The sequence below is a fragment of the Lycium ferocissimum genome, chromosome 7 (genome assembly GCF_029784015.1).
Source record: "Lycium ferocissimum isolate CSIRO_LF1 chromosome 7, AGI_CSIRO_Lferr_CH_V1, whole genome shotgun sequence".
Classification (NCBI taxonomy): Eukaryota; Viridiplantae; Streptophyta; class Magnoliopsida; order Solanales; family Solanaceae; genus Lycium; species Lycium ferocissimum.
The window spans coordinates 40,103,698-40,131,435 of NC_081348.1; the positions used below are offsets into that span (position 1 = coordinate 40,103,698).

At 35.2% G+C, this 27,738-nt stretch overlaps 3 protein-coding genes across 5 annotated transcripts; 2 read left to right on the plus strand and 1 right to left on the minus strand.

Moving 5' to 3' along the window:
* Nucleotides 1-4,204: 4,204 nt before the first annotated feature.
* On the plus strand, nt 4,205-14,129 carry LOC132064999 (SWI/SNF complex subunit SWI3D). 3 transcript variants are annotated; one of them, XR_009416675.1, is made up of 8 exons: nt 4,205-4,849; nt 6,141-6,670; nt 7,146-7,736; nt 8,527-8,693; nt 8,771-9,339; nt 11,152-11,342; nt 11,890-12,333; nt 13,915-14,129. XR_009416675.1 is itself a non-coding variant. In XM_059458208.1 (7 exons), the coding sequence occupies exons 1-7, from the start codon at nt 4,339-4,341 to the stop codon at nt 12,220-12,222; spliced, it is 2,892 nt and encodes a 963-aa protein (XP_059314191.1). In that variant the 5' UTR covers nt 4,205-4,338; the 3' UTR covers nt 12,223-12,574. The 3 variants fall into 3 exon arrangements, 1 of the variants encoding a protein (XP_059314191.1); XR_009416674.1 differs by having other exon boundaries at nt 11,890-12,329; XM_059458208.1 differs by lacking the exon at nt 13,915-14,129 and having other exon boundaries at nt 11,890-12,574.
* Nucleotides 14,130-14,647: 518 nt separating this feature from the next.
* LOC132065000 (ras-related protein Rab7) lies at nt 14,648-19,181 on the minus strand. The gene is made up of 7 exons (XM_059458209.1): nt 19,033-19,181; nt 18,406-18,432; nt 18,150-18,249; nt 16,364-16,510; nt 15,878-15,958; nt 15,540-15,685; nt 14,648-14,999 (listed from the first exon to the last, which is right to left on the minus strand). Exons 1-7 carry the CDS (start codon nt 19,083-19,085, stop codon nt 14,930-14,932), a joined length of 624 nt encoding a protein of 207 aa, XP_059314192.1. The 5' UTR covers nt 19,086-19,181; the 3' UTR covers nt 14,648-14,929.
* Nucleotides 19,182-20,624: 1,443 nt separating this feature from the next.
* LOC132065002 (putative proline-rich receptor-like protein kinase PERK6) lies at nt 20,625-26,168 on the plus strand. The gene is made up of 9 exons (XM_059458210.1): nt 20,625-20,756; nt 21,077-21,914; nt 22,692-23,252; nt 23,734-23,820; nt 23,922-23,992; nt 24,104-24,180; nt 24,806-24,947; nt 25,096-25,257; nt 25,613-26,168. Exons 2-9 carry the CDS (start codon nt 21,152-21,154, stop codon nt 25,823-25,825), a joined length of 2,076 nt encoding a protein of 691 aa, XP_059314193.1. The 5' UTR covers nt 20,625-20,756; nt 21,077-21,151; the 3' UTR covers nt 25,826-26,168.
* The last annotated feature ends 1,570 nt before the right edge of the window (nt 26,169-27,738 follow it).

Here is a 27,738-nt window from a genome sequence, read left to right on the forward strand (position 1 = left end):
TATATATATATATATATATATATATATATGATTATATATATGATGATATGATGATGATGATGGCCGAGCCCGATGATGGGCCGATTATGATATACATGTATATGACAGATTCACCGAGTCCATGATGGGCCGGATATGATATGATATATGATATAGTCATGTATGATTTTATTTCATAAGGCACAGGTACAGTGATTCCTTGATTATCATACTTGTCTCCTGAAAACTCTACTTCAGTTATGATGTTCCTTAATGTATTTCATGCTTTATATATTCAGTACATATTTAAATCGACCCGCTTTCTTCGGGGGGGGTGCGTTTCGTACCCGCGGTACGGATACTCGATTTGGTGATCCTTCGACTTAGGACTTCTACTCTTTGTCTTGGAGTGCTCCGTTGTTCGGAGCCTAGACTTTTGGCACGTATCTGGCGATTTATGTATATGTTTATTCGGGGGTACGGCGGGGCCACTCGTCCCATCATATGTTACTATTGATACTCTTAGAGGTCTGTAGACATATGTGTGGGTTGTATATAGATTGATATTAGCTAACAGGGGTGTATACGAGTGTCCATGCTCGGGCACTAGTCACGCCCTACGGGGTTGGGTCGTGACAAAAGTGTATAGATCGGATTTTTTATTAATTTGGTATTTAAAATTGAGCTGATTTAATTAAACGACGTAGACCTCTAATTGGAGGCCACGTGTCATATCTAGTATTATAAAACCGGCATGAATGAAAAATGGCATGAATGAGTCATTTTGGTAACTGGCGATGGCATAAATAAGTCAAACTATTGATGAGTGGCATAAATGAGCTATTTCCTATAGTTTGATGGCATAAATGAGTCATTTCCTATAATTCAATGGCATAAATGAGCCAAACTATTAACGAGTAACATAAATGAGTCATTTCTGATAGTTGAATGACATATTTAAGCCTTTTTCGTTTTCTTAATTATAATTCGTAGCTATGTTATAGCTATTTCGGGTGTATTCAAATACACAGTTTTAAAAATACAGTCAGTTAAATACAACAATATTTTACCTGTTTCGCATATATTCAGATGTATTCATATACACAGTTCCAAAATATAATCATCCAAATACACATGTATATAGATCAGAATGAAGAATACAGTCAAATCCGATCAAATCTTCAGCGAAAATTTAAAATACACTGTATTTAAAAATGGAGAATACAATTAAATCCGGTCGGAGATCCGATAAAATACAAAATACACTGTATTTGCACTTAAAAATGGAGAAAACACTCAATAAAGTGCACTCAAACCTAAGAAATACACTCAGATCTGAGAAATTGGTATCCGCCTCTATTATTCAATGCTATGAACGACTGATTCACCCAGTTTCTTAGACGACTCAACAACAAGAAGAAGGATATGGACCATGTCTTTCTGTCTCAACACAATAGACGAAGAAGAAGATCCATTTTCGAATTTCCCTCATGGCGATTGAAATTTCCGACAGAAACACGTCGGAAACCTGTGAACCTACCCACCGGAATCTTTTTTTTTTCAAAAATCGATCTCTGACACGAATCGATGACCGTCGTCATCTTACGCTCGGTCGTCGTCATCTCATGCTCAAACAACTAGTTACAGATCTGCTCCACCAAGTCCGGCGACGACGGCAGCGGAAGCAAGGAACATGAAATTCGGATTGGGGATTTGAACAGAACATAAGTGAAAGATCTGAGAACGAGGAAGAATTCATCCACTTTAAGGGGCAAAAGGAAGTTGACATAGTTATTGGTAACCCATTATTCTCTTGATTCCATGGAGAACTTTGTAAATGCAAATTCATATTATCTTAACAACCCACTATAAGGGACAATAACACTAGCCACATTAAAAACACTAATGGCTTGAGAGAAGAGAGCGAAAGAAGAAAAAAGAGAAATGGAATACACAAACACAAATATAGCTACGAGCCGTAATATATATTTGGCCGTAGCTACGTATGGTGATATATTAAAAGTGTAATTATTATACTTAAATAATTCTTATAGTTAGCTATAGCACGTAAAAATTCCTATAATCACCTAAACGAAAATAAGTTACACTATCTAAGAGGTATGATTACGATTAGAAAATTGAATTTTCAAAGACAACTGAATAAATCTAAAATAGCTAAAGTTTTTTTTTTTTTAACTCTCTAAAGCATCTATTAACTTTTCTTTTTTACTTTTCTTTTGCTTCTTCTTTATAAAATAACTTAGTATCATATTATGAAATAAAATTATGTATTCCTACCTAAAAATGGGGAATTAGAGAAATCAAAATTTTAGAAATTTTATTTTCCAAATATAAGCAAATAAGTAGTCAATAAAGGAAAAATAAAATTGAAATAATAATTGAATCAAACCAAGTTCGATATTAACAAAAGCAAGAAAGATGCTTAGAATTTAGAGGATTGGCAAAACTTAGATGTTTTCATTGTCCATAATTAGAGAACTACCGGAGACAATAAAATACAATCATCCTTTAATGTAACTAATCAAATAGATTAGATAAATCGATGTGCTACCCTAAATGAAGTGTTCAATGTTCACGGCCAACACATTAATTAGCCCTTGACTACAAAGATGTTATATATTCCCTTTGGACATATTGACTTGCTTGATTGAATCTTGCAACATCAACTTGCCATCGTCAACATGTTATATAGTATATTTAACTTACATATTTATGGTATATTGTATTTTATAATTTAATGGTGCAAGGATTATTTACGTTGAAACTTTGTAAAGATGAAACTGTATCATGTTAATAGGCATTTGAACATTTGATTTCATCTACCAATCATGTTTACCAACCATAAGTTGGTAGATATATTGTTAAATGTAATATTGAGAGAATTATATTAAAGAGTAGTTACATTACTATTCATGTTAAATTTTCCTTTTTATTGAACTAAAATTTGATCAATTGATGTTATATTTTTTAGAAAGACCTTCTAGTAGCATATTAATTTTATTATGAACTATGATTTACTCATTTGGTAAGATTGTATAAGAATTGTGAAAATTTTGATAGTTTTCACAACTTGTGGGGTTTTTATGTTTATAAAAAAAACTGCAACTTAAGAAATTCAAATTGCATGTCCAAAGATTCCATTTCATGTCCAAACGGCTCCTTATTGTAGATGGTGGTCTATAATAGACAGAGTAAGTACTACGGGAAAAAAAGTAAAATTTTGATTGATAAGCAACATTATTGTTACTTTTTGGTAGGGAGGCTGTTTCCGAAATATCCTCGGCTCAAGAAAAAGCAAGGCAAAAAATGTTAGATAAGGACAAGTAATTCAAAGCAGTATGAAAATGAAATGAAAATAATGAAAGCGAAAAAGTCATGATAAAGCAGTCTGAAAAAAGGAGCAGTAGCTACCACGGATAAATAAGAAAATTCAAGTATAAGAAATAAAAGATAGTTACATAAATCAAAGGACAAGAAACTATAAAGTAAAACTGCGACTACTAGTATAGAAGGATAAGCGAGACTACCTACTAGTCTTGTACCCTAATACGAGTCCTCCATCGCCTCCTACTGAGGTTATTTCCTCGGTAAGCTAGAACGGCGCCATGCCCTGTCTAAACATCTCTCTCGGATGTTTTTTCGGCTTACCTCTACCTCTCATGAAATCGTCCATAGCCAATCTCTCATATCTCTGCACTGGGCCATCGGTGTCTCTCATCATCACATGTCCAAACCATCTCAGTCTCGCTTCCCGCATCTCGTCCTCCATCGAGGCCACTCCCACCTTGTCTTGGATATTTTCATTCCTAATCCTATTTGTCCTAGTGTGCCCACATCCATCGCAACGTTCTCATATCCACGACTTTCATCTTTTGAACGTAAGAGTTCTTGACTGGCCAACGCTCCGCCCCATACAACAAAGTTGGTCTAACCACCACTTTGTAGAATTTGCCTTTTAAGTTTTGGTCGCACCTTTTTATCACACAAAATTTAAGTTAAGATGTTAAGTGTTGTTTATTCATTACAAATTTATCAAAAGGTAATCAATTAACAATTAATAAAAGATAGTAACACCATTAATTAACCCAATTTCAGTAAGTTGCTAAAATTCTTTAAAATTTTGTTTCCCCCTCTCCCACCGAAAGCAAAGACTGGTAGCATTAATCATCTACGGTTCAGAATTATTTAATTAGATAAATATCCACGGTTCTGATTAAACAGTCCATGTAAATTACATGTACCGCCGGCGCACCGAATCAACCCTTATTAGGCTCAAAAAAACACACATCCTTTTTGAAGACGACGATCTGAGCGTAGTTCGTTCAGCTCTCACAAATAATGGAAGACAAACGGAAAGACAACACCGGAACTCCACCACCACCCGCAGCCACCGACGCTGCTTCTCACGCGCCTGATGTTCCATCCGTTGAAGCACCTACATCTCGCCGGAGAGGTGGCGGCCATAAACGAAAAGCAAGCGCCATTGGAAGTAGCGGCGCTAGTTCAACTCCTCCTTCAACTTCCTCGAAACGACACGCGCGTGAGGCGCGTGAGGCACGTGAGAAGCAGTTAGTAGTGCCTTTCCCACCGATCCACAATGGACCGCTCACAAGAGCTAGGCAACAGCCAAACAACGCCGCCGGAGCTGGTTCTCCGTTAGGTTTTGGTGTTAAGAGCGAATCGGAGGTGCCGCCGAAGGCGGAGGGCGGCGGAGAAGAGGCGGTGAAGGTTGACAAAGAGTCGAATAAAGCGAAGGAAGATTTGGAAGCATTAGAGAATGAAATTGAAGCTGAAATTGAGGCAATTAGGTCACGAAATCCTAATGTTCATGTTGTGCCTACTCATGCTGGTGAGTTTCATTTCAATTGTTGTCTTTGAACTCTCAATTTAGTAGGTTTACTTGCTATTAGGGCTAGATTTTTGTAAAATTGGAAATTGAGGAATCGAAAAAGTTAAAACATGTTGATATAGTAAGCTGAAGATATGCTGGAAACTGTAAATGTAAAAAACTCCTCTTAATTATAAAGTAACACTAAATCTATCTCAAAAATATAAAACCTAACCTCAGGACATTGAATTAGAGACTGAAATGGAGGCAATTAGATCTCGAGATCCTAATGTACACGTTAATGCCGACTCATGCTGGTGAGTTTCAATTGCTGTCTTTGAACCCTCAATTTGCCATAGATTTTGAAGTTGAACCTTGAAAGTTTTTGAAGTTGTGATTTTTAGAACTTGAAGTTGTGTATGAACATGCATTTTACGTGGAAGAAATTTGAAGTTTTGTGCGTGAAAGTGAAATTTCTCCCAAAAACTGGTCTGAAAATATTTTGTGAGCCAATTTATGGAACTTGAAAATATTTTGAAGATAAAATTTTCAAAATCTTATCTAATTTAACGGCCGAACAGATATTTGAAGATAAATTTTCAAAATCTGATATATTTGAAGATAAATTTTTAAAATCTGATCCGAAATCTATGGCCAAACGCGAGCTTAGATCTAAATAGATTTTTGTAAAATTGGAAATTGAGGAATGAAAAAGTTAAAACATGTTGATATAGTAAGCTGAAGATATGCTGGAAACAAGGAATTCAATGTCCCGAGGTTAAGTTATTTTTGAGATAGATTTTAGTGTTACTTTACCAATAAAGAGGAGTTTTTTCATTTACATTTTCATAGTAAATACTCTTTTTGTCTTTTTTTTTTGTGATGAAGAAAATACTCTTTTTGTCTTTTATGCCATGTTGCTTCATTGGGTATGGAGTTAAGATGTTAATTTGACTTAAATACTTTATAGTTATAGTACAAGAAATAAAGTAATGGTGGAAAGTTAGCTTGACATTAAAAATACCATATCATAGGTTAGAATTTGAACAGTAAACGATTTTAGTTCTTGACAGTTACTGGAATTATATAAAAACGGAACGTTGAACAATTTAAGTGTTCCAAAAAGGAATGTGTCATATAAATTGGGACAAAAGGAAGTATACAATTTTTGCATTTTTCAGTTTGTCAAAAGTTCAAACTGGAAATTGCTCTCTCCTTTTTTTTTTTTTTTTTTTTTATCTATAGTCTGTTACTAAAGTTTAAAAGCATTAGGGCTTTTCCAGATATTCTCTGACATTTTGAAAGTTTTTAGGTTGGTTCTCTTGGTCAAAAGTTCATCCTTTGGAGAAGCGAACAATGCCGTCATTCTTCAATGAGAAGTCGCAAAGTAGGACTCCAGAAATATACATGGAGATAAGGAATTGGATCATGAAAAAGTATCACACTGACCCAAATAGTCAAATTGAGTTGAATGATTTGTCCGAGCTCTCAGCAGGAGATTTGGACGTAAAACAGGAAGTGATGGAGTTTTTGGACTACTGGGGTTTAATTAATTACCACCCTTTCCCACAAACCAATTCGGTTATGCAAGCTGATATTGATGCGGACGAGGCTGCAAAGACAGATTCTTTGATTGATAAGCTTTTTCGATTCGAATCAGATGAAACATGGACCCCGGTTCTTCCCAGGTCTAGTGTAGCTACTCCTTCTGTGTCTTCTGGGTTCTTTCCAGAGTCGGCTATTGCTGAAGAACTAATGAAGTCTGAAGGCCCAGCTGTTGAGTACCATTGCGACTCTTGCTCAGCTGACTGCTCAAGAAAGCGGTATCATTGCCAAAAGGAGGTATTTTTTTCTCAACACTAATGTCCTTTTTTGTTTTGGGGCTAATGAGATAAGATATTGATATGAGAAATGATTATGGTTTGCCTACTGCTTTAGGCATCACCACCAGTGTTTTCTTTCTGTTCTTATCATTATTCAGATAAAGGGATCATCATCTTGGTTAATGTCATATACTTGTCGCAGATAGAAGAATGTGATTCAGAAGTACAGATTATTTCCTTCTGGGCATAAAAGGCGTGTGCTTGAGACAACCCTGTAGATTTGTTGCTTATTATACTCATTATGAAACTCTTTCTGCCTTAGCAAACCTGTTGCATGCAATGTTTTTATATCCTTAGGTCGTATTATTCATAATTTCTGTTTTTACTTACATATTAAAAGGCCATCTTCACTGCTGAAGTATGTCTTGTCAAAACTTGAGTACTTACTTAAATGCCTTACTATCTTCTCTGTGTTGATGGTTTTTACTACGTAGGCAGATTTTGACTTGTGTAGCGAATGCTTCAACAATGGGAAGTTTGGATCTGGGATGGTCCCTTCAGATTTCCTTCTTATGGAGCCTGGTGAGGCTGGTGGTGCAAGTGGTGGGAAGTGGACAGATCAGGAGACTCTTCTTCTCCTTGAGGCATTAGAGCTTTATAAGGAAAACTGGAATGAGATTGCTGAGCATGTGGCTACAAAGACCAAAGCTCAGTGTATTCTGCACTTCATTGAAATGCCAATAGAGGATATATTCCTGGATACTGATCCTGAAAGTAACAAGCGTGTTAAAGAAAATGAGGATGCAGTTTTGTCTAAAGATGATACATCAGCCGGTATTGATGCCCCAGAAACGACTGAGAGTAAGGATGATGGAAATGACAATCAGTTTTCATCCACAGTGGAAACATCATCCACAGTGGAAACATCGAAGCCAGAGAATGTTAATGGGCTAACTCCTCAGGAGGAAGTTGGTGAGAACTGTGCACTCAATGCACTGAGGGACGCATTTACAGCTGTTGGTTTTTATCCTCCACCTGGAGAACGTGTTTCATTTGCTGAAGCTGGCAATCCTGTAATGGCACTGGTATGTTGGTTTCTTTTACTTTTCGTAGGCTCAATCACAATTTTGATGCAACTGAGCACTTAAGGCACTCTACTAAAAGCTAACAATCTGTACATGCCTCTCACTGAATAATGAAATCAAATTTTTTAAATTTGTGTTATTTACTTGATCAAGGTAAGATCTTTCTGCCGGTGGAAGTCTTTTCTCACCATTTTCACAGGTTGTGACCTTGTTTTGAAAAGGATAGGGTTTTCATTCTACCACAGAAGTTTCAATGGGATACTTTAATCTTGTTCAAAAGAGGTAGTTGTTCTTCTGGAAGGAAAGAAATGATAGGTTGTTTAGAAGTAGGAAGAACAATAATTGATATCAAACACAAATGTAAAGTTTTGCTTAGTTTTTGGTGTAACATGGAAGATGTTCATGCTCCTGACCCTAGTGCCGTGATTGACTTCATCAGCGTATTACACAATTTGTAATGGTGTACTTTTGGTTGTAACTTATCTAGCAACTTCTACTTGCTGGTCTTATTATATATGAAAAGCTGCTCTTTACCGATGAAAAAGAAAAAAGAGGGAAGTTGTTAGAAGTAGAATCCAGTTGGTTTTCTATGTTGCTGTTAAAACTCTAATTATTCTTTATTAATATATGGATGAACACAATGACTTACTGATCCATCCATCTTTTCTTTTTTAATATTCTTGTTTGCCCTTGAAAAAGTAGAGGGGAAGGGGGGAGTTAAAACCGGGAAAACCGAAGTGATGACTGGAAATGTTTCGGTTGTTTTCATTGTGATGTTTTCTTTGTCTAGGCAGCGTTCCTGGTGAAAGTGGTAGAAGCTAAAAGGGTCACTGCCTCAGTACGAAGCTCTTTGAAATCCATTTCTAGTAATCCTTCTGGTGAGCAGCTAGCCTTAAGGCACTGTTTTGTTTTGGAAGATCCACCAGATGATGGGAAGACATCACCTGATTCAGATAGGTTTGTGTTCGTCCTTTTAGCTTTAGTTAACAGGTATTGAATTGATTTAGAGTCTAATTGCTAATTTAGTTATGCAGACCTGCTAATGGATCAGTTGATCTAGACGATAAGAAAGATGAGGATGGCAATGTTGAAATGGAGAAAGAGGAAAAATTGACATCAGTTACTGATGAGAATGGCTTGACAATTGGACAAGATAAAGAGACCAAAGGTGAAGCAAACGTTGACAAAAAGTGCGAAGAGCCGGATGGTGAAAACCATGAAGAGAAAAATGAAAAGGAACTTGAAGAAGCGACACATTTGGTTTCTACGAGTGACGAAAATCCAGAGAAATCTGATACTGTAAAGCAATCTGGTCAAATTCCTACTGACAAAGAGGGCGAACCTGCATCACTTAAAGAACCAGATGATGCAGGCTTGGCAGTGGGACAGACACCAAGTACCACAGCAGAATCAGATGTTTTAACGTCTAATTTAGAGCTCCCACCCGGTTTCGAAAAGGAATCAGTTGATGGAGCTTTAGTGGCCATTCATACTGATTCTCCAGATACTCCTAAAGACGAGGACATGATGCCTGCTTTGCAAACAAAGGAGCCTGAGCAATCCATGAAATCAAACTCTGCACTTGAAATTGACGAAAATAAAGGTCCAAGTTCTCAATTTAGTATTATGTTTTATGCATATAAGTTATGCTAATCATGTTGTCTTTGGGGTTTTTGTTCAATGGAGAAGTTAGCACAGGATGTGTGGTAGGTGCATGTAACGAGTTTGAATCCTAGCTGGTCAATCAACTCTGGTATTGAAGTGGAGAAGGGTAGAGGGTGGGTTTATTATCCGTTGAGGTCCAAGCTGGTACAACAGATTTCTCAATTAAATAAAAAGTTATGTTAATCATGGAGTGAAGCGCAACAAAGGAGTGGATATGATTCTTGGAATTAAATCTGGTAACATGATTGACAGTGAATAGGAAAAGTAGAGACATAAAGCTATAGAAAATCTATTAGCTATCAAAAAAAAAAAAAAAAATGCATGACATGCATTTGTGAGGGAATCAGCAATCTAGTAGTTTTATAAATTAATCTCTCAACTAAGAGAATCACAAAGGATCTTTTGAGTCTTCAGTCAGTGGCATGTAGCTTGTTGACTATCGCCAGTATCTTTGAGTTTGTAATTGATAATGTGAAAGTGCTTTAGTTGTCATCACCAAATCCAGATCTTCAAATTAAAACACGACTGAAGTTTATTCCAGCACCCTCGCTTTCCTATTTCGCCACAATGCACTAGTCTCCTCTAATTCCTCTTTTCTCCCTCTTCTTCAAACTCTCATATTCCCCTTTGTCATCCATTGTAACCTGCAACCCCTCTCCCAACATATAACATAAAGTTGTAATGATGGTTGCTGCATTCATTTTGGTTGCTATAGAATCCCTGTACCGATACTGCCTTTGTCATGCTAAAGATCTTGTACCTAAATCCCCCTCCCGCTCAATTTATATTGTCACTCTTTTCACTTAGGGATGTCTAAAAGTGTTTGACGCTATGCCATTAATACCATCATTATACAATACAACTTTTGTGGTTTCAAGAATTCCAAGTCATTTACTGTACAAATTTTAGACATAGATATAATTCTTTTGTCCAACTAACTGTTTTTACTACCACTACTATAATACTCAAGTTAAATTATCATCTTAAACTTCCTACCTTGTCAAAAAACCGGCATATACAATGATATCTTTCTCCCTCTAGCTGTCTAGCATCACATAAAATGTTATGGAGAGTGTGCACATACATTGTCCCCTTTTGTAAGGTGAGAATCATTGATGAAAATCCACAGGTAGAGGCAGATAGAGAGAGAAGGAGATAAGTTGAGCTTGAAATGAAAATAAGTTAAACCAACACAGTAGGGGACGTGGAGAGTGTTACACACATAGTCCCCTCTTGTGAATCATTGGTACAAATCCACAGGCAGAGGTAGATAGAGAGAAACGAGAGATAAGTTGACCTTGAAATTAAAAAAAAGTTTAAATAATACAGGAGGGGTGTGGAGTTGGGAGGACAAGTGGATTCTATGTGGGATTGGGATAGGAATTTCAGGAGTTTAAGTAAGGAGATCCAAAGCTGGGAGGGGAAGGAGGAGGAGAAGGAGAAGGAGCTGTAGTGAGTTGATGGATTGCTGGAGGTGGAAGGCAAATGATGGGCAAAGTTGGTCAAGTAAGGCGGCCGTTAAAACAATTATATCCTTAATGCTGAAATGTTGCAAAGACCAAAATTGGATCTTAAATATCCGTTTAGTGCCCTTGCTATATCCTCGGGGCTAAACTGTGGGTTTCTCTTTATGGTCTCTTGCCAAAGCGGAAAAACTGTCATATTCTTCTCTCTGCACTTAACTGAGGCTTTTAAGAATTTGTAAATCCTCCTATAATTCTGAATTGTCCCTTGGTGCGCTGTTGCTCAGGTGCTGGAGAAGCGAAAGACAGTGTAGATGGGAGAAAAGATCCTTTGAAGACCAAAGATGATCTGGATATTGATAAGATCAAACATGCAGCAGTCACTGCTTTATCAGCTGCTGCAGTCAAGGCGAAATATCTTGCAGATCAAGAAGAGGACCAAATTCGGCAGCTTACCACGTCATTAATAGAGAAGCAGGTAATCAAGGCCAACCAGCTCTTTGAAAATTGTATCTTTTAGGCTCCCAATTATGTTCTATGGGAATCATTCAACAGATGCAAGCTTTTCACCCGCTTCTTGGCAATGCTTTCAGTCAATATTGAGACTGGTCAGCTAATGAGCTTTAATGCAAGATTTAGGCTGAAATAGATCTTGAGCAATCAAAGCAGCTCAGGATGATTTGTGTGTAATTAAGAGATGGATAATAAGTTTTGAGTGTAAAATGTTTGTCTTCCTTTTAGTACAAAAAATTTGTGATGTCATATAGATGAGTAGTAGACACTAGACAGTCTCTCTCTCTTGGGAAATACGTCCTCTATTCTCCTTTCTTTGGTTGAATGTTTATGTTGCTTTACATTGGAGGAATACTAACCCGAGTTTAATCATTGAGTTAGGACTTGTCTGGTCAAATTCTGACCATATTCTCCAAGGTTCTGCTGACTTGATTTTGGGCTGATTTGAGTTTCCCTTTCTTAGCTTTGATCTGTCTCAATGAGTCTCAACCACTCAAGTTTCTTCTTTGCAGTTACACAAGCTGGAGAGCAAGTTAACCTTCTTCAATGACATGGATAATGTTGTTATGAGGGTCAGAGAACTGTTGGAGAGGTCAAAACAGAGGCTTATCCATGAACGTAATCAAATAATTGCATCAAGATATGGTTCTTCAGCTCGTTCTATGCCACCTTCAGTACCTGCTAACCGGCCTGGAGTGCCTCCTACTAATTCAGTGCCTAGGCATCTAACTGCAATGAGCTCCCAGAGGCTACCGAATTCAAGACCCATTATAGCAGGAACTCCTATACCAAGCTCTTTTATGTCTACAGCAGTTTCAGGAAATTCAATGCAGCCTTCAAAGTAGGATAAGCTTCTTTCAGTTAGAACTAAGTAATATCTGCTCAAGTGCATGAGGATGAACTCATCTAGAAATCAAGAGCGAAGAAATGGTCTTCAGATATCTTTCATCATGTGAGTACGTGTTTACCCTTTCATGTTGTCCTGAGTCATTAAGCTAAACTTGTTAATCAGCAGAAGTTAGAAGTTCTCTTTTTGTATCCAAACTCCAGCTGAAAGGATTAGGTTAGATAATATATTTTTTATTCTATATGAGAAGAAATCTGAGGACTGATTGTTAAAATTCTGAGACCTACATAAATGTTCAACATCTGGGGACTTGGAAAGAATGGGCAATAGGTTGGTAATTGTCCTCGGTCTACTTTTTGTTCACATCTTGCTGGATTTCGGGCACGACAGATGTGAGATGTCTGGGCAAAGGGGAATTTTACTTTCACTAAAGCTACAAACTTCTGTGGGCGGTGTATCTCGTTTTTTGTCAATTTGCAACTGGAAGTAGATAGCTTTCGTCCATTTTCCACAACCAATTATTCTGTTAACATCATGTCGCCAAACCTTTCAGTCTGGAAGTGTTTTAACCAGTATTTAGCTTTGATTGAAGAGAAAGGATAAGGGGATCTGGTGGATCTAAGAGTAGGGTCAGTTATTTGTCTACCTTGATTTGAGAAGTGGATATCATCAAATGAGGATGAACCACCGGTGGTGAGTGGACACCATTTTTAAAGCTAAAAATGGCTTGTATGAATGGTTAGTTATGCCTTTTGATTAACTAAAGCACCTAATACTTTTATGTGTTTGATGGATCATGTTTTGAGACCATTTAGAGGTAAATTTGTCGATAATTTCAAAAGATAATGCTCAGAGCCCATTTTACTTAGTTTAGACGTGCTTCTTATTAGCTACTAGCTAGAACGACTTTTCTGTTTACTAGTTCATTTTGCAAATACTGCTATATTATTTGACTGAATATGGCAAGTATAATTGTTGAATTTGATCCATTCATCTATCCAAACTGCTTTGAAACTAGTTTTCTGGCCATAATCACATATCAGAATTACATAAGTTATGATAGTGAAATATTTTAGAGATATCGGCTCCTTTTTCTTCTCCTATTCGCGTTCAAACTTGCCACTGATGCGAAGTTGTGGTATATTTTCAGAGCAGAGAAATTGCCCAGTTTTATTTGCTAGTTAGTGTCTCCATAGATTTTAGCACTTGTCGTCACGTGTTAATCAGATTCTGGCAATAGTGATTTAGGATTGATATCTGCTAGTTGTTTTGTTGCTGAAAGCTAAGTTTTATCTATTAAACTACTGGACAGCAAAACGGAAATGGTTTCTGACGCATTAAATCTTGTCAGCATTTTGTAAACGCCAGATCTTTTAGGCTTATATATGTGATGAATGTAAACTTTACATTTTTGTTTTATCTTTCACCTGTGTCATTCACTGGTCACATCCCCACAACCTCCTGATTTGACGTCTAACAGACTGATGTTGCTGTTGCATCACTTAATCATGTGTACTATTTTAAAGATGAATCTGCAGTCGTTGCAGATGTGTTGTACATTGTTTCCTTTCTCCTATTCTTGAACATTTTTATGGTAGTGTATAGGTCTCTTGTTATGTAGCAGTATGATTATCATTCTGTTTCCTCTGGTTAATTGCATGAACCTGAGGCTGCTATATTGTTGTCACAGATAGTCCGACTGGTTTGAATTGGTGTTATCCTCAAATAGTACCATTTTACTTCTCTAGTGGGTGCTGATGACCGGGATTGGCATGTTCTCTTGATCATTGAAATTGATTCAAAGTGAAACTTTTGGATATTCAGTGTTTCACCAAAAACCGCTGTACCTGTAATGTTATGGTTACGATTTGTTGTCCGTCATCAAATAGTGATGGATTTGTGGCCTTTGGTGGACTGGTGTTGAATGATCTGCTTTTGCACACTAGTTCATGAATGTATTTAAGCAACTGTTCTGTAAGATTATAATGAAGAGAATAGACTTTCTTCTAGATGATTACAGTATAAACACAAATGGTTTCCAACACTTCTCACCTGCGCTTTTTATCAGCTTCCTAGAAAACTCAGGCAGGGCAGCAATCTTAGTAAAAATCTACTTGTATGTAACGTAGTAGATATATATTAATTAATTAACTAATTATAATTAAGTGAGAAAAATATTTATGCGTATGCATGCCGTGCATCAATTTATTGATTTGCGACACGTTTGTTACATCTTTACGTTATGGTACGGTGATAATGTGATTTGACGAACCCGAACATATGACCGTCTGCTATGGGTCAGTAAAGTTGTACAAGAATTTATGTTTGCCAAAATATGCAAACGCCTCAAAAGTTTCATCGTTTCTACATGATGTATATCTGAAGCACGTTGTTTGGTGAACTAATGAGCGAGGTAAAACAAATCAACTGAATATGGATTTTAAGATTATTGCAAAGCAAGAGTTTTCATCACAGACGAACATGGATCCAACAAATCTTGAAGGTTTATGAAAGTGAAGATAACATCAACAGAATTCGAGCACTAAGAAACCAACCAGCTTCTCGTGCAAAAGCTAATATACAGGTACAACTTGATAATTTACGGGGAAAAGCACACCAAGAGAAGTAATTAACAAAACGAGGGCAAAAGAGAATCCAATCTTTTCAGCTGCAAGATTTATAATCAGCTCGAAATGAAGAACTGTTTAACACTCGCATCCACCACCTGTCCTCGGCTGACTGCTAGCGCCAACATCAATGGTGTCGGGCAAGTATCTTTACCATATAAAAGTTGCAGCAGAAAAAAAATAATCAAAACATATTAGTATCATGATCAATGTAAAGGTAATAAATATCTTGTATTGAAACAAATTTTTATTTGAGTATAAATCTGGCAGAGCTCAGCTCATAATATCACCCATTTTTAACAACACTTGCCCACAAACAGTCTAGCTTAAAAACGATTGAAAACCTAATAGGACACCTGGGGAAAGCACCAGAATAAAAAAAAATTGGACGAGAGAAAACAATAATGTAAACCAGAAATGGTCAGAAGGCACTGGCTTATTCGACTTGGCAAGAGCAGCTGTGCTAAGACACCTAGGTCCTACGGAATTACACACCCGGATTGTTACATCCCTCGTTTCCCAGATAATGTCCCACATTATTATTTAGGCTTGACTCTCTTTTCGGAAGATAAATATTTTTACCTTGAGCAGTGCACCATGCTATTATAATCTTTTTTTAAAAAAAGGTAACAACCATGCTATTATAATCTTATGGACAACATATAGTATAAATAACGTTTCAACTTACATTTCTTCCTCCTCTCCACTCTTAAGGGCATCCTTAGCAATGCATTGGAAAGCCTCTTCTACGTTGGTGCCTTCCTTGGCCGAAGTCTCAAAGTAGGGAATGTTACCCTTTGAAACACACCAGGCCCGAGCCTTCTTCTCAGACACCTAAAACAGACCAGACAAGTATCTGAAGTGGGAAAAAAAAGAATAGTATACCTCTATGGAACAATAGTAGTCCTATAGGCGGCTGACCAAAGAAGTGGACAGGTGAGAGCAATAGACTACAACAACATACCCTAAGGGAGTAAAAAGAGGAGGAACTGGGACAATGTACAATTTGTTAGACCAGGAACTTACCACTCTACTATTTCCACCATCAATGTCAACTTTGTTCCCCAGCACAACAAATGGAAAATTTTCTGGATCAGGTGGGCTTGCCTGCAGCAAAATTCCTAACCAATCAGAATATTCATTTGGAGATTACAGAATAGTTGTTCCACAAGAAAAATTAGTGTGATAAATGGTGAAGATACCAAACAACTAAATTTATCATTTTTGCCACCAATTTGCATGTAATCCTAGGAAAAAAGATCAATAACACGTAGCTGGTGGGCACTAACATATACAAGCGGCTATACCAAAGGGAGGAGCACTGAATTAGCAACTCATGAAAGATGAAGCATAACAAGCTCCGTGAGGGAAAAGCTCATAAAGCCTTCATCTCAGCAAGAAGCAAATAGGGCTATAAGCCTATAATTAGTTAATAATGTAAACTGGAAACAATAGAATCAAATACAGAAGAAATGCCTGGTAAACAATCACAGGCAAAGAAATAAGAAATACCTGAATTAAAAACTCTTCTCTCCAGTTGTTTAGATTTTCAAATGACTTCATTGAATTTACATCATAAACAAGGACACAGCAATCAGCACCACGGTAGAAGGCAACACCAAGACTCTGAAATCTCTCTTGGCCAGCAGTGTCCCAAATCTGGACCACCAGAAATATCAAAGTTAGAGCAGGAAACAGACCAGGTTGTCCTGTCCATGAGTAAAATATAAACACTGGTAAACATCCACCAACTACCTCTCCTCAATACCAAACCTAATACATGCAGATGTTTGGAATAACGGCTCATTTTCAAGCTGAAAAACAATAGAGTGTGTTTATAGATATCAGAACTTATATGAACCAAAGAGTAGATTTGAGAAACAGATGAAGTCTTGACCAAGCGAGAAATGGATTGGATACACCATGAGTTCTCTAGATTGGATATTTTGAGAAATGAAAAAGAATCTGCAAGGCAATGCTTATTCTGTTGTTTTCATTTCAGTGGATCCAGAGACGGAATTGAACCAAACCGAAGGACAAAGACAGGAACAATTTGGAAAAAGAGGAGAAACATCTGTACATAAAATATTTTCTCTCTCTCTTTTTTTTTTTAATTTGAGGAGAGGGGGTTAAATAAGCTGAAGTATGACTTAAGATTCTCAGCTGAATGAGGAAAACATACTGGGAGTGAAGATGGCTAAAGATAAGGAGCAGGAAACAAATGTCTCTACTCCCAGGAAACCAATCTTTGACCCACATAGAATATTTCTATATGAAAGGACTGAGAAATATTTGTTCAATTTCTCTTTTTTCTTTTTGATCATCTTTTTCCTTTTTCGCTAAGGTAATTCTTCTTTTTCTCATTAGTATGATAAAGAACACTATATAAGCATATTATCATTCCCTCTCAAGAATAACATATTATCATTCCTGAAAGAAGTCCAGTTCTTGAGAAACACTGAAATATAGATCCATTACTGACACATAAGTGCTTAGAACCCAAAAAGGAATCCACCACTGACATAATATCATCATGCACAATGTATTTCTAGGAGATCAATGCGTGTAAATTACTTCTATAATCTTATATCCAAAATAAATGCCCTAGTTCGGTTAGTCCATGACGAAAACCATCCATTAACCTGTACATAAATTGGATTATAAACACAATTATTCATCCAAAGTAAGATAATCTCCCACATGAGAATCTTTTTGCACATGTCTTGGAGTCGTTGATATACCTACACATAGTGATAGAGATAAATCAGTCCTAATCTTCCTTAAGAAACTGACATTTGTCACATGCATCTTCTTTTCTCAGCGGTTAGCTAAGAGAATTTAGACAATTACTATAGCCTGCCATATACAAAGTCACCAATTGACCTCCCTTATCCTGACCTCTTTTTTTTGCTAAGGTAAAAGTTTTTTTCATTATTTTGATAAGGTAAAAGTTGCCCTGATGTTTTCTCTTTTCCTCCCATTTTGTAGCTTTCTAGTGAAAATGGCTAAATATGATTATCGTCTTCTTGAAAGAGAAAAACATGTCCAAACTTCAACAAACACAATGAACAGCATCATACTTAAGTATATTCAATTTTTCATTATTCTCAGCTAACTTTTTGGTAGTTTGGTCTTCATAGGTGAATCAGAGGAACACCTCTCGCCCTCTTTGTAGGGGTTATGAGGGATCACTGATGAGTAAAGTAATATAGCCCTAGGATTGACAATTTGATACAGAAAAATCAACTTGGTTGATTTCATACAGTAATACACAGCAAAGAGACACTGTCTGACTAACCTGTAAAGTAAAGAGCCGATCTTCAAACTGCACTTCCTTTGTCAAGAAATCAGCTCCAATAGTTGCTTTGTACTGATTGCTGAACTTCTTATTTACATATCTATAAAGAATCATTTAAGGCCAACAATAAGGCAATTCTATTATAAGGTATAATCACATCTGAAAAGTGAATCAAGCTGTTTCTTCATAATACGCTTGCACTTGTTATTAATTGAACACTACTAAAAAAAGTTAGCTACAAAGTTTTCGAGGATACTGATTCATCAACGAGGTCTTCCCAACCCTGCAAAACAAAAGAGAAGTGGTTCATGGACAGATACTGAAAATTCAGCAGCTTGTGGAACTTAGATCGCGATAATTTTCAAAGTAATCAAACCAACAACGCCTCAATTGCCAACTAGTTAGACTCGACTGTATGCATGAATCCTCTCTAATCATTCCGCTCTATCCCAGACTCAGATCACGATAATCAAAAATTCAAATTCAAGAATCAATCTGTTAACAGGCCAAGCAAAACTTGGAATTGGCGGACTAAACATGAAGAGGGATGCTCATACGTTACTGAACCCTAGAACAAAGTTGTAAAATATTTAGCATCTGTATTTAGAAGACGAAAAAACATGTGATGAAGTAAGAAGTGAAAATTCAGCAACTTATGGAACTTAGATCAGGATAAATCAAAGTAATCAAATCAACAAGGCCTCTATCCGAAACATAGATCACGATAATCAAAAACTCAAAATTCAAAAATCAATCTGTTAACAGGAAAAAGAGAAGGGCGAAATTAAACATGATGCGTTACTGAACCCTAGAATTAGAAGAAAGTTGTATAGTACAGTAATATTTAGCATCTGTATGTATGTGTTTACAAAAACTAACTAACCCGCTGTCGCCGAGGATGATGACTTTCAAAAGTGTTCGCCGGCGAGAAGGCATATTCCGATCTGACGACAACTCTGCGCCCGCGTGTGTGTGTGTGTGTGTGTGCGCGCGTGCGTGAGGACAACAGACAGTTGGCAAATTTAGACGTTTCTGGTAAGAAAAAATAAATGATTGCCGCAGTTGTATAACATGATTATACTTAGCTGAGAGGACTAGACAGTCAACAACACATCTTTCTACAGTCGGGTCGGGTCCGGCCCGGTCGAGTTTGTGCTCAATATTGGAATCATTATCATTATTATTATTATTATTAATTATTAAAGTAAATGCTCAATCATTTGAAAATAAGTGTTTGGATATGAAAATTCTAAATACAACTTCTTGAAAAACACCAAAAATTTTGCTTTTACTTTTTTCACTTTCATTACGTTCAAACAACCAAATATTCTTTGCAAAAACTATAACCAAATACAACTCCATCTTCAACTCCAACTTCAAAATTCCAAATAAAGTTTATAGATTTTTGTTTTCATGGCCAAACACCTACTTAGTCTTTCTTCACTTTGTAATGGCAACTTCTAAATCTCTAACACTAGATAGTAACATTTAAAAAAAAAAAAAAGTCCACTAGGCTTTTGGCCTAGGGTTGATTTTATATATTTTTCTCCTAGCAAAACCAGCAAAGTGTCTTTATAAATGTAGCCAAAATGACTAATAAAATGCAGAAATTAAACCTAGTGATCATCTTAGGACCAAAATGTCCAAAGCTGATACTAAAATATGCTAAAAATGAACTAATACTTATGAATAAGTATCTAATGATATAGTAACTTGTCCATGCAATCTTGAATTCCTTCCATGCATCCCAGCTCCACCATCTTGCATCCTTGCACCATTGTTGTCTCCATCTGAAAATTGCACTACATATACCATGTATATCAGTGGTATATCTGTGTATATTAACCTCTGATAGTAACATTGATAAGCCATCTTAGTTTTTTTTTTCAAAAAAAATAAAAATAAAAAGCATAGGTAGAATTTTTATGTCTCATCAACAACATACCTAATGTGATTCCACAAGTGGGGTTCAGGGAGAGTAGAGTGTAAGTAGACCTTACCTCTACTTCGTAGAGATAGAGAAAGTGTTCTCAAATCTCAATAGACCTTCGGCTCAAATAAGAAAATGAAAGCATTACATAGAATTTGGAAGAAAAAGAAACAGTAAATTCAAAACGAAACCAAACTACTTAGAATTTTTTTTACATTTTAAATATGTGGTTGACATTTTGGATGAAATAATAGAGCGTTATATACGGAAGAAAGTCATATGTGTGGTCAAAAGTATAATGACACGAAAAAAAATCATATACATCAAAAGCACTAACTTCTTATTCAAGTAAATTACTAAGATCAAACTAGATTGACCAAATTGTATAAAATTAATTAAGTGAAAATATGATTGTTCGTTTAATTTGATAGATAAAGTGTCTAAACAAAGTTATTTAAATCATATTTAAGTTTTTTCCCGTAAATTTCGTCCTCTAATTAATAAGACAGGAATTAACTAAATGTACTGGTTTTCTTTAAATGTAGAGATTAGTTCCCTTATTTTAGGAGGAGTATGAGGATGGAAAGTCATCTCTTAGTTTCTTGGTAAAAATTATTATCAGGCGACATGTTTTTACTTTCCTTCCTTTGAGAATCCTCACTGCCCTTCTCCTAAAGGTATCACATTTTCTTCTCTTATGTGTCTCTTTCTTCCTCTTTAAGATTTCATCTCTTTAATCTTCGGTTTTGTAAGATAGAGGCATTTTGTATCATTTGGAAATAATTATATGAAGTATTGATTCCGTGTGGTAATAATCCTCATCGTTAAGAAATAAATAATAATGTTTCAAATAATGGGATCATTGATTATCATTACTTTCAGATTTTCTTCTTATTAGGATCATGTCTTTAGTTTCATGTTTTTTTGTTATTATATTGATAACTTTTGTGAATTCTTGAATGATAAGTAAATTTTTGTTTGGATCTTTAATGAACAGGGATCAATACTTAGGAGATCGGCGGAATCTGCGTAACTTGTTCTAGCGCAGATCGTGACAAAGACTTTTATAAAAATGTCTTCGTCATCGACTGGGGACTCTCCACCATCAAGTTCATCATCATCAAATTCATCACCATCATCCTCTTCGTCTCCACCAAATAATTCAAACTCTCAATCTCCTCCTTCTAACAACAATTCATCATCTGAAAAAGATAATAGTTCTTCTTCTACTTCTAATGATAACAACAATAATAATAATTCAAACTCTCAATCTCCCCCTTCTAACAACGATTCATCATCTGGAAAAGATAATAGCTCCTCTTCCGCTAATAATAACGGTAATAACAGCAATAACAGCAACAACAACAACGATAATAATTCAAATTCTCAATCTCCCCCTTCTAATAATGATTCATCATCTGGAAAAGATAATAACTCCTCTTCAAATGATAACAGTAACAACAACAACAACAACAACAATAACAACAACAGTAATAATAGTAACAATTCTGATAACAAGTCACATCCTTCACCAAAATCATCAGATTCATCAAAAGGAGGCTCATCGCCTCCTCCTCCACCACCACCACCACCTCCTCCACCCCCTCCGCCATCACATTATTCTCCTAACTCTAGATCTCTCTCCCCTCCAAAGCATCAACCAACAAAGTCGGATAATAAGGATAACAAGACAGCCCTCAAAATAGGAGTTGCTGCTGGAGCAGGACTATTATTTCTTGTCATGATAGTTTTCCTCATTTCTTGTTGTAAACGAAAAAAGAAAAGAAAGCGTGATCAAATGGGCTACTATCGAGACAATTCTCACGGAGCTATGAGTATACATCTTACTTGATTTTCTATGTTGTCTTACGTTATTGTGTGTTTAATTTCGACTTAGTATTTTACATTAAGGGAAAACACTACATTAGTAAAAAGATCAATGAAAGTAAAATTGTTGAATACTAGTTTGGTTTATAAATACAGAAACCGAAAAAGTATGAAAATTAGATTTTTGATCTTTCATTCTTTTTCCCCATCTCTACTTTGCATCCCCTGTTATTTGATTGTATCATATAAAATAAACGCTTCTTTCTCAATAGCTCATCTTTGTTCATTTTACAATTTCAATTTATTTCTTTACTAATGATGTTAAGTACATTTGTGAAATTTTAAAAATATAAAATTCTATTGCTTTATTTTTTTATAACTTGTTTATATTGAAATTATATTTCACGTTTGAGCGTGATTGTAAAAGAAACTCATTTTTATCTTATTTAACATACATCATCCTTAGAGTTCCATGTTAGAAATGAAATTGGAAACGGGACTTTATACGTCTTTGTATATTTTTTTCTTAATTAAAAAGTACTTGTCTGTAGTTTATATGTCTGATGGGAAAAGCAACATGTCTACTAGAAAGGTTATAATTTCAATTGAAATTAGCAGGCTTGTCCAGCCACAATGTTATCATCATAACTTAGCAAGACAATCACTCTTTTGGAAAAGCTTGTGCAATAATATTATGCCTCGTGACTTTTGTTAATTTCTCTCTATATATATATTTCTTTATTTTTACTTTATCAAATTTCTAACATTCATTATGTATTTTACAGATAATCAACAATACTATAATAGTGGGCAACATGGGAACAATTGGCAGAATAACAACAAACTCCAATCAACTGATCAGTTTCATAAGATGCCTCCTCCAGGCAGTGGACAAGTAAGCTCAGAACATAGTTGGCCAATAGCACCACCACCACCACCACCAATGATGAGTAGTAGTGAAATGAGCTCTGCGGCTTTCTCTGGTCCACATCAACCTCCTTTGCCACCTCCACATCCAGCAATGGCTCTTGGTTATAACCAAAGTAGTTTCACTTATGATGACTTAGCAGTTGCAACTAGAGGATTTGCTAAGGAAAATCTTTTGGGACAAGGTGGGTTTGGATATGTACATAAAGGAGTATTGCCTAATGGTAAAGAGGTTGCTGTGAAAAGTTTGAAATCTAATAGTGGACAAGGAGAAAGAGAGTTTCAAGCAGAGGTTGATATTATAAGTCGTGTACATCATCGACATCTCGTGTCTTTAGTTGGGTACTGCATTGCCGGCTCTCAAAGGATGTTAGTGTACGAATTTGTTGCTAACAGCACTCTTGAATATCACCTTCACGGTATGTATGTTTTATTTGCAAGACACTAAAATTGAAAAATCTTGGCATGTTTAATTTAGAGAGAGACTTTTTTTCAAAAACTGATATATTTTCTAGGTTGGAGAGAAACTTTACTTTTCGAAAAAATTATTTATTATCAAGATTGATAATAATATTAACAAGCTGGGTGATATTTTAATTTAATTCTTGAACATTAAAGATTGATGACAATATCTAATTATCGATTAAAGAAATGAGATGAAGTTAAGGTTTGAGATGATCGTAACAGAAATAACTTTCACCTAAAAGTATGAGGAGTCATCTTCTCTCTTTAGGTAGAAATATTTTTGTAAGAAAGTATTTTTCAAATAACAAAACACTAGAAAATGACTTATTTTTTAGAAAGTTATTTTACATCCTACCAGGCATTAAGTTTAAAAAGCTTGTTATTTTTATTTCGTATTTGGATTTTATCTCATATTTCATTGTTTCATTAATTTAGGATCTGGTCGTCCCCCAATGGATTTCAATACAAGACACAAAATTGCATTAGGAGCTGCGAAAGGCTTTGCTTATCTTCATGAAGATTGTAATTTTTGAACTTTTCATAATTTTCACTTTTAATATTTAACTTATATATATACATGTATTTTCATATCTAAGTATTCATTTTTTATATATAAATTACAGGTCACCCTAAAATAATCCATAGAGACATTAAAGCTGCAAATATCCTATTGGACGAAAATTTTGATGCAAAGGTATTTCTATCTAAGAAAATAACATAGCATACCAATTACATGGGGAATTTCAGTTTTACTTAGATATACAAACAAATTCTTATATCATGATTCTAATAATATTTTTATTAGGTGGCTGATTTTGGTCTAGCTAAGCTTTCATCTGACAACCATACTCATGTATCCACTCGTATCATGGGAACTTTTGGGTGAGTATTTTGTAAAATATTTTTAACAATAACATCTTTGTTTTGTTTTATTTTTACCGAGGACATGACCTTAGATAAGAGGTTATGGAGAACACATATTAGGGTAGAAAGTTAGTGAGTAGTTGAGCGTTGTCACGCGTATTCTTGCATATTAGTAGCCGTAGTATTACTCTTATAGTTTCTTATCATTCAATTTCTACTATTATCCGTTGTTTCTTATATTTCTATTATCGTATTAATTTGTGGTAGTTAGGACTCTTTTTTTTCAGACTGCTCTAACATGTTTTTAGAGTATTTTGCTATGGCTTATTCGCTCTTGTTATTTCTTTTTTCGTATTGCTTTGAATGTTTGTCCTTGTGCTGAGGGTCTACCAGAAACATCTTTTCTACCTCACATGGTAGGGGTAAGGTCTGGGTATACTCTCCCCTCCCTAAAGCCCACTTTGTGGAATTTCCGTGAGTACGTTGTTGTTGTTGTTGTAGTTATTCCAATTTTCTCTTCTACTATTCTAATGTTTGCGTTTTCCTAAAGTGTGGACTTTAGTTTCTTAAATATTGAACAATATCTCGGTGCGTTCACTTAAAATGAAATAACTGAAGTGTAATTAATTATATGGAATAACAGGTACCTAGCACCTGAGTATGCTTCAAGTGGCAAACTAACTGAGAAATCTGATGTCTATTCGTATGGAGTTATGCTTTTGGAACTTATAACTGGACGTCGTCCGATAGACATGGATGGTGACGATGATACCTTAGTGGAATGGGTATATACCTTAACTTTGTTTAATACAAGTTATGTATTCCACATAATTTATCTATGATCAGTACATATTTTATGAAAAATATATTATTATTTTTTTACTTATTTTTCTATATTAGTTGGTAAGTTTGCTACGATTTATATATATGCAGGCAAGGCCTATTCTCATGCGTGCAACGGAAGGCGGGAATTATGATGAATTGATAGATCCACGTTTAGAGGGGAACTTTGATGCCCAACAGATGTTATGTATGGTAGCATGTGCTGCTGCAACAATCAGACATTCTGCAAAAAGGCGTCCAAAAATGAGTCAGGTTAATTTCCTTTTGATCTTTTCTTTTTCCTTTTTATTAATTTTACGGTCAATCTTATATAAATGAATTAGAAATAAATATTTAATTAGTTGAATGTGATGATTAGTTATACATCACAATTATAAATTATCAATAGTTGAAGGACCAAAAGTACTATTATCCTTTTCAAAACCAAAATCCTCCTTAGTTTAAGGTTTAGTTTACTTTTTTTGGTGAGTAACTTAAAAGTATATTATGTTTTACGTTCCTTTGTTATTTTTATTGTGATTTTATGTATACGTTCTCATTTGAGAAAAAACGTAATGTTATGATATCATGAAATAATATTAATCAATGAAGTACTTTACACACACAGGTTGTACGTGCTTTAGAAGATGATGTTACTTTGGACGATTTAAATGAAGGAGGAAAACTGGGTCATAGTGCAACTCTCAGTTCCGGTGGAAGCTCTGAGCACGATGGAGGTTCATATGACTTAAAGAAGTTCAGAAAATCCAGCATGTCGAGTCAAGAATACTCAAGCAGTGAGAACGGTGAATCTCGTGAATTTCGTCAGAACAAGAAGTGAACATGTAGCCCTTAATCAGAATCATTGCTTTTGAAAAGAAGGGGTGTTTACTTCGACTCCTGATATAATTATAAATTGTATTTATTTATGTATAATTATTAAATTGTAGACACGACACACAATCATTGACCAATTGAACTTGATCACAAAGATGCTTCAGGTACTTAAGATTGAGTCTTTTGGTGAATAATAATATTCTTCTATCGCGAAGCTTAGGCGGTTAAAATTTTAAGTTTGAATTATTTTTGAGTTCGTCATCAAATTTTGTTGAAATTTGGGAAACAATTGATGTGCATTAGTTTGCACAATACATTTTGAATCATGTTATGCAATTTAATTTTCATGTTTTGAATATTTGTATTTGATATTCTATAGGCAAGCTTTAACCCATATTAACATCTTAGTTTTGTTTTACATTTTTCACCAAGGCGACTAGCCGAGTCCATTTTCTAATACGTTTGCATCTTTATTAAAAATCAGATGAAGTTAGAATATATAACTAGTTTTGTTATAATTAAAAGGACCAAATGATAAATACTATAGAAAATTACTTTCAAATGTCATTTTTTAAATTTTAATCTAAAGTTTAACGCACTCATGTGTCAAATTTCAATCATATTTATGGCCAAACAGCTACACTGAAAAAAAAATATTATACTACAAACTAGGAAGTCAACATGAAATGTTTTTGTTCGCACACACCAATTTCATTGTAATCTTTCGTGTTTGAAAATTGGGATTCACTGCTTTTTTTAATTCACTCACATATACACACATAAAAACGCATACACACACATATATAAAGAGGGTGTGCAATTGATTATTTGCTACTTAGATATTTTGTAGAAGTTCAAGTATCTCGAGAAAACAACATTGGTACTCACTTGGTACTCCTAATGAGGAACGTGCATTCATGGAATGCCTTAAGATATTCCCAATTTCAAATGTCAACAAGATATTATTTACAGATATAAAGAGTTAAAGCTTAGCTCGTTCCTATTTTCCTTGGTGATGGATAAATTGACTTTGCCTACAGACAAGACCCGTCATTTTAAATTTTGCAAAAAAACCTATGCTCGACATGAATAGATTGTCCGTACATGTCAAAGGACTAGATTAAAGAATAGCTAGCTGCAAAATTTATTAGACCAGTGAAACTTTGTAAGATTACAAGTATTTGAAAGTTTATGATGCGCGATTTATTAATGCGGCGCCTTAGGATTTTTTGGTATCTTGTTTATGAACTATAATTTGCTCATTTGGTAAAATTGTATAAGAGTTGAGAAAATGTTGATAATTTTCACACAGTGTGAGGTTTTATGTTTATGTGAAAAGATACAACTTAAGAAATCCAAATTATATGTCCAAATAAAATTTCAACTTCAAATAAACTTATGTTCAAATCAATAATTCCAAATCATGTCCAAACGGGCCCTAAGGGTCCGATGGCCCCGTTCGGCCATTGGTTTTTTTTTTTCTAGAAAAAACTTTTCAATATAATATTTAGCTATATTTATAATGATTTGTAAATTAGTTTTTGAAGACAAGTATTCAAATTTGAAAAAGTTACTCACAAAACTTTAATTTTTGTTTCCAAGTGAAATACATGTCCATACATAATTCGACTTTCAAATACTATTTTTCAACTTCAACTTCAAATCTATTGTTTTTTAAATATTAATCAATTTATGTCCAAACACCTATTAAATGTTTCGATTTTGAAAAATAGAAATAAGGATATTCTACTTGTGTAAGATTACAATAATATAAGGATTTGTCAAAATACAAAAAGTGTATATAGGTGGAATGTAATTTTTAGAAATGGAGAGATTTATTTCACGATATAACGTGGACACAACCCATTAGTTACTGACCTCCGTTCTCTTTAACAGTAAAATAAAATAGTGATCGGT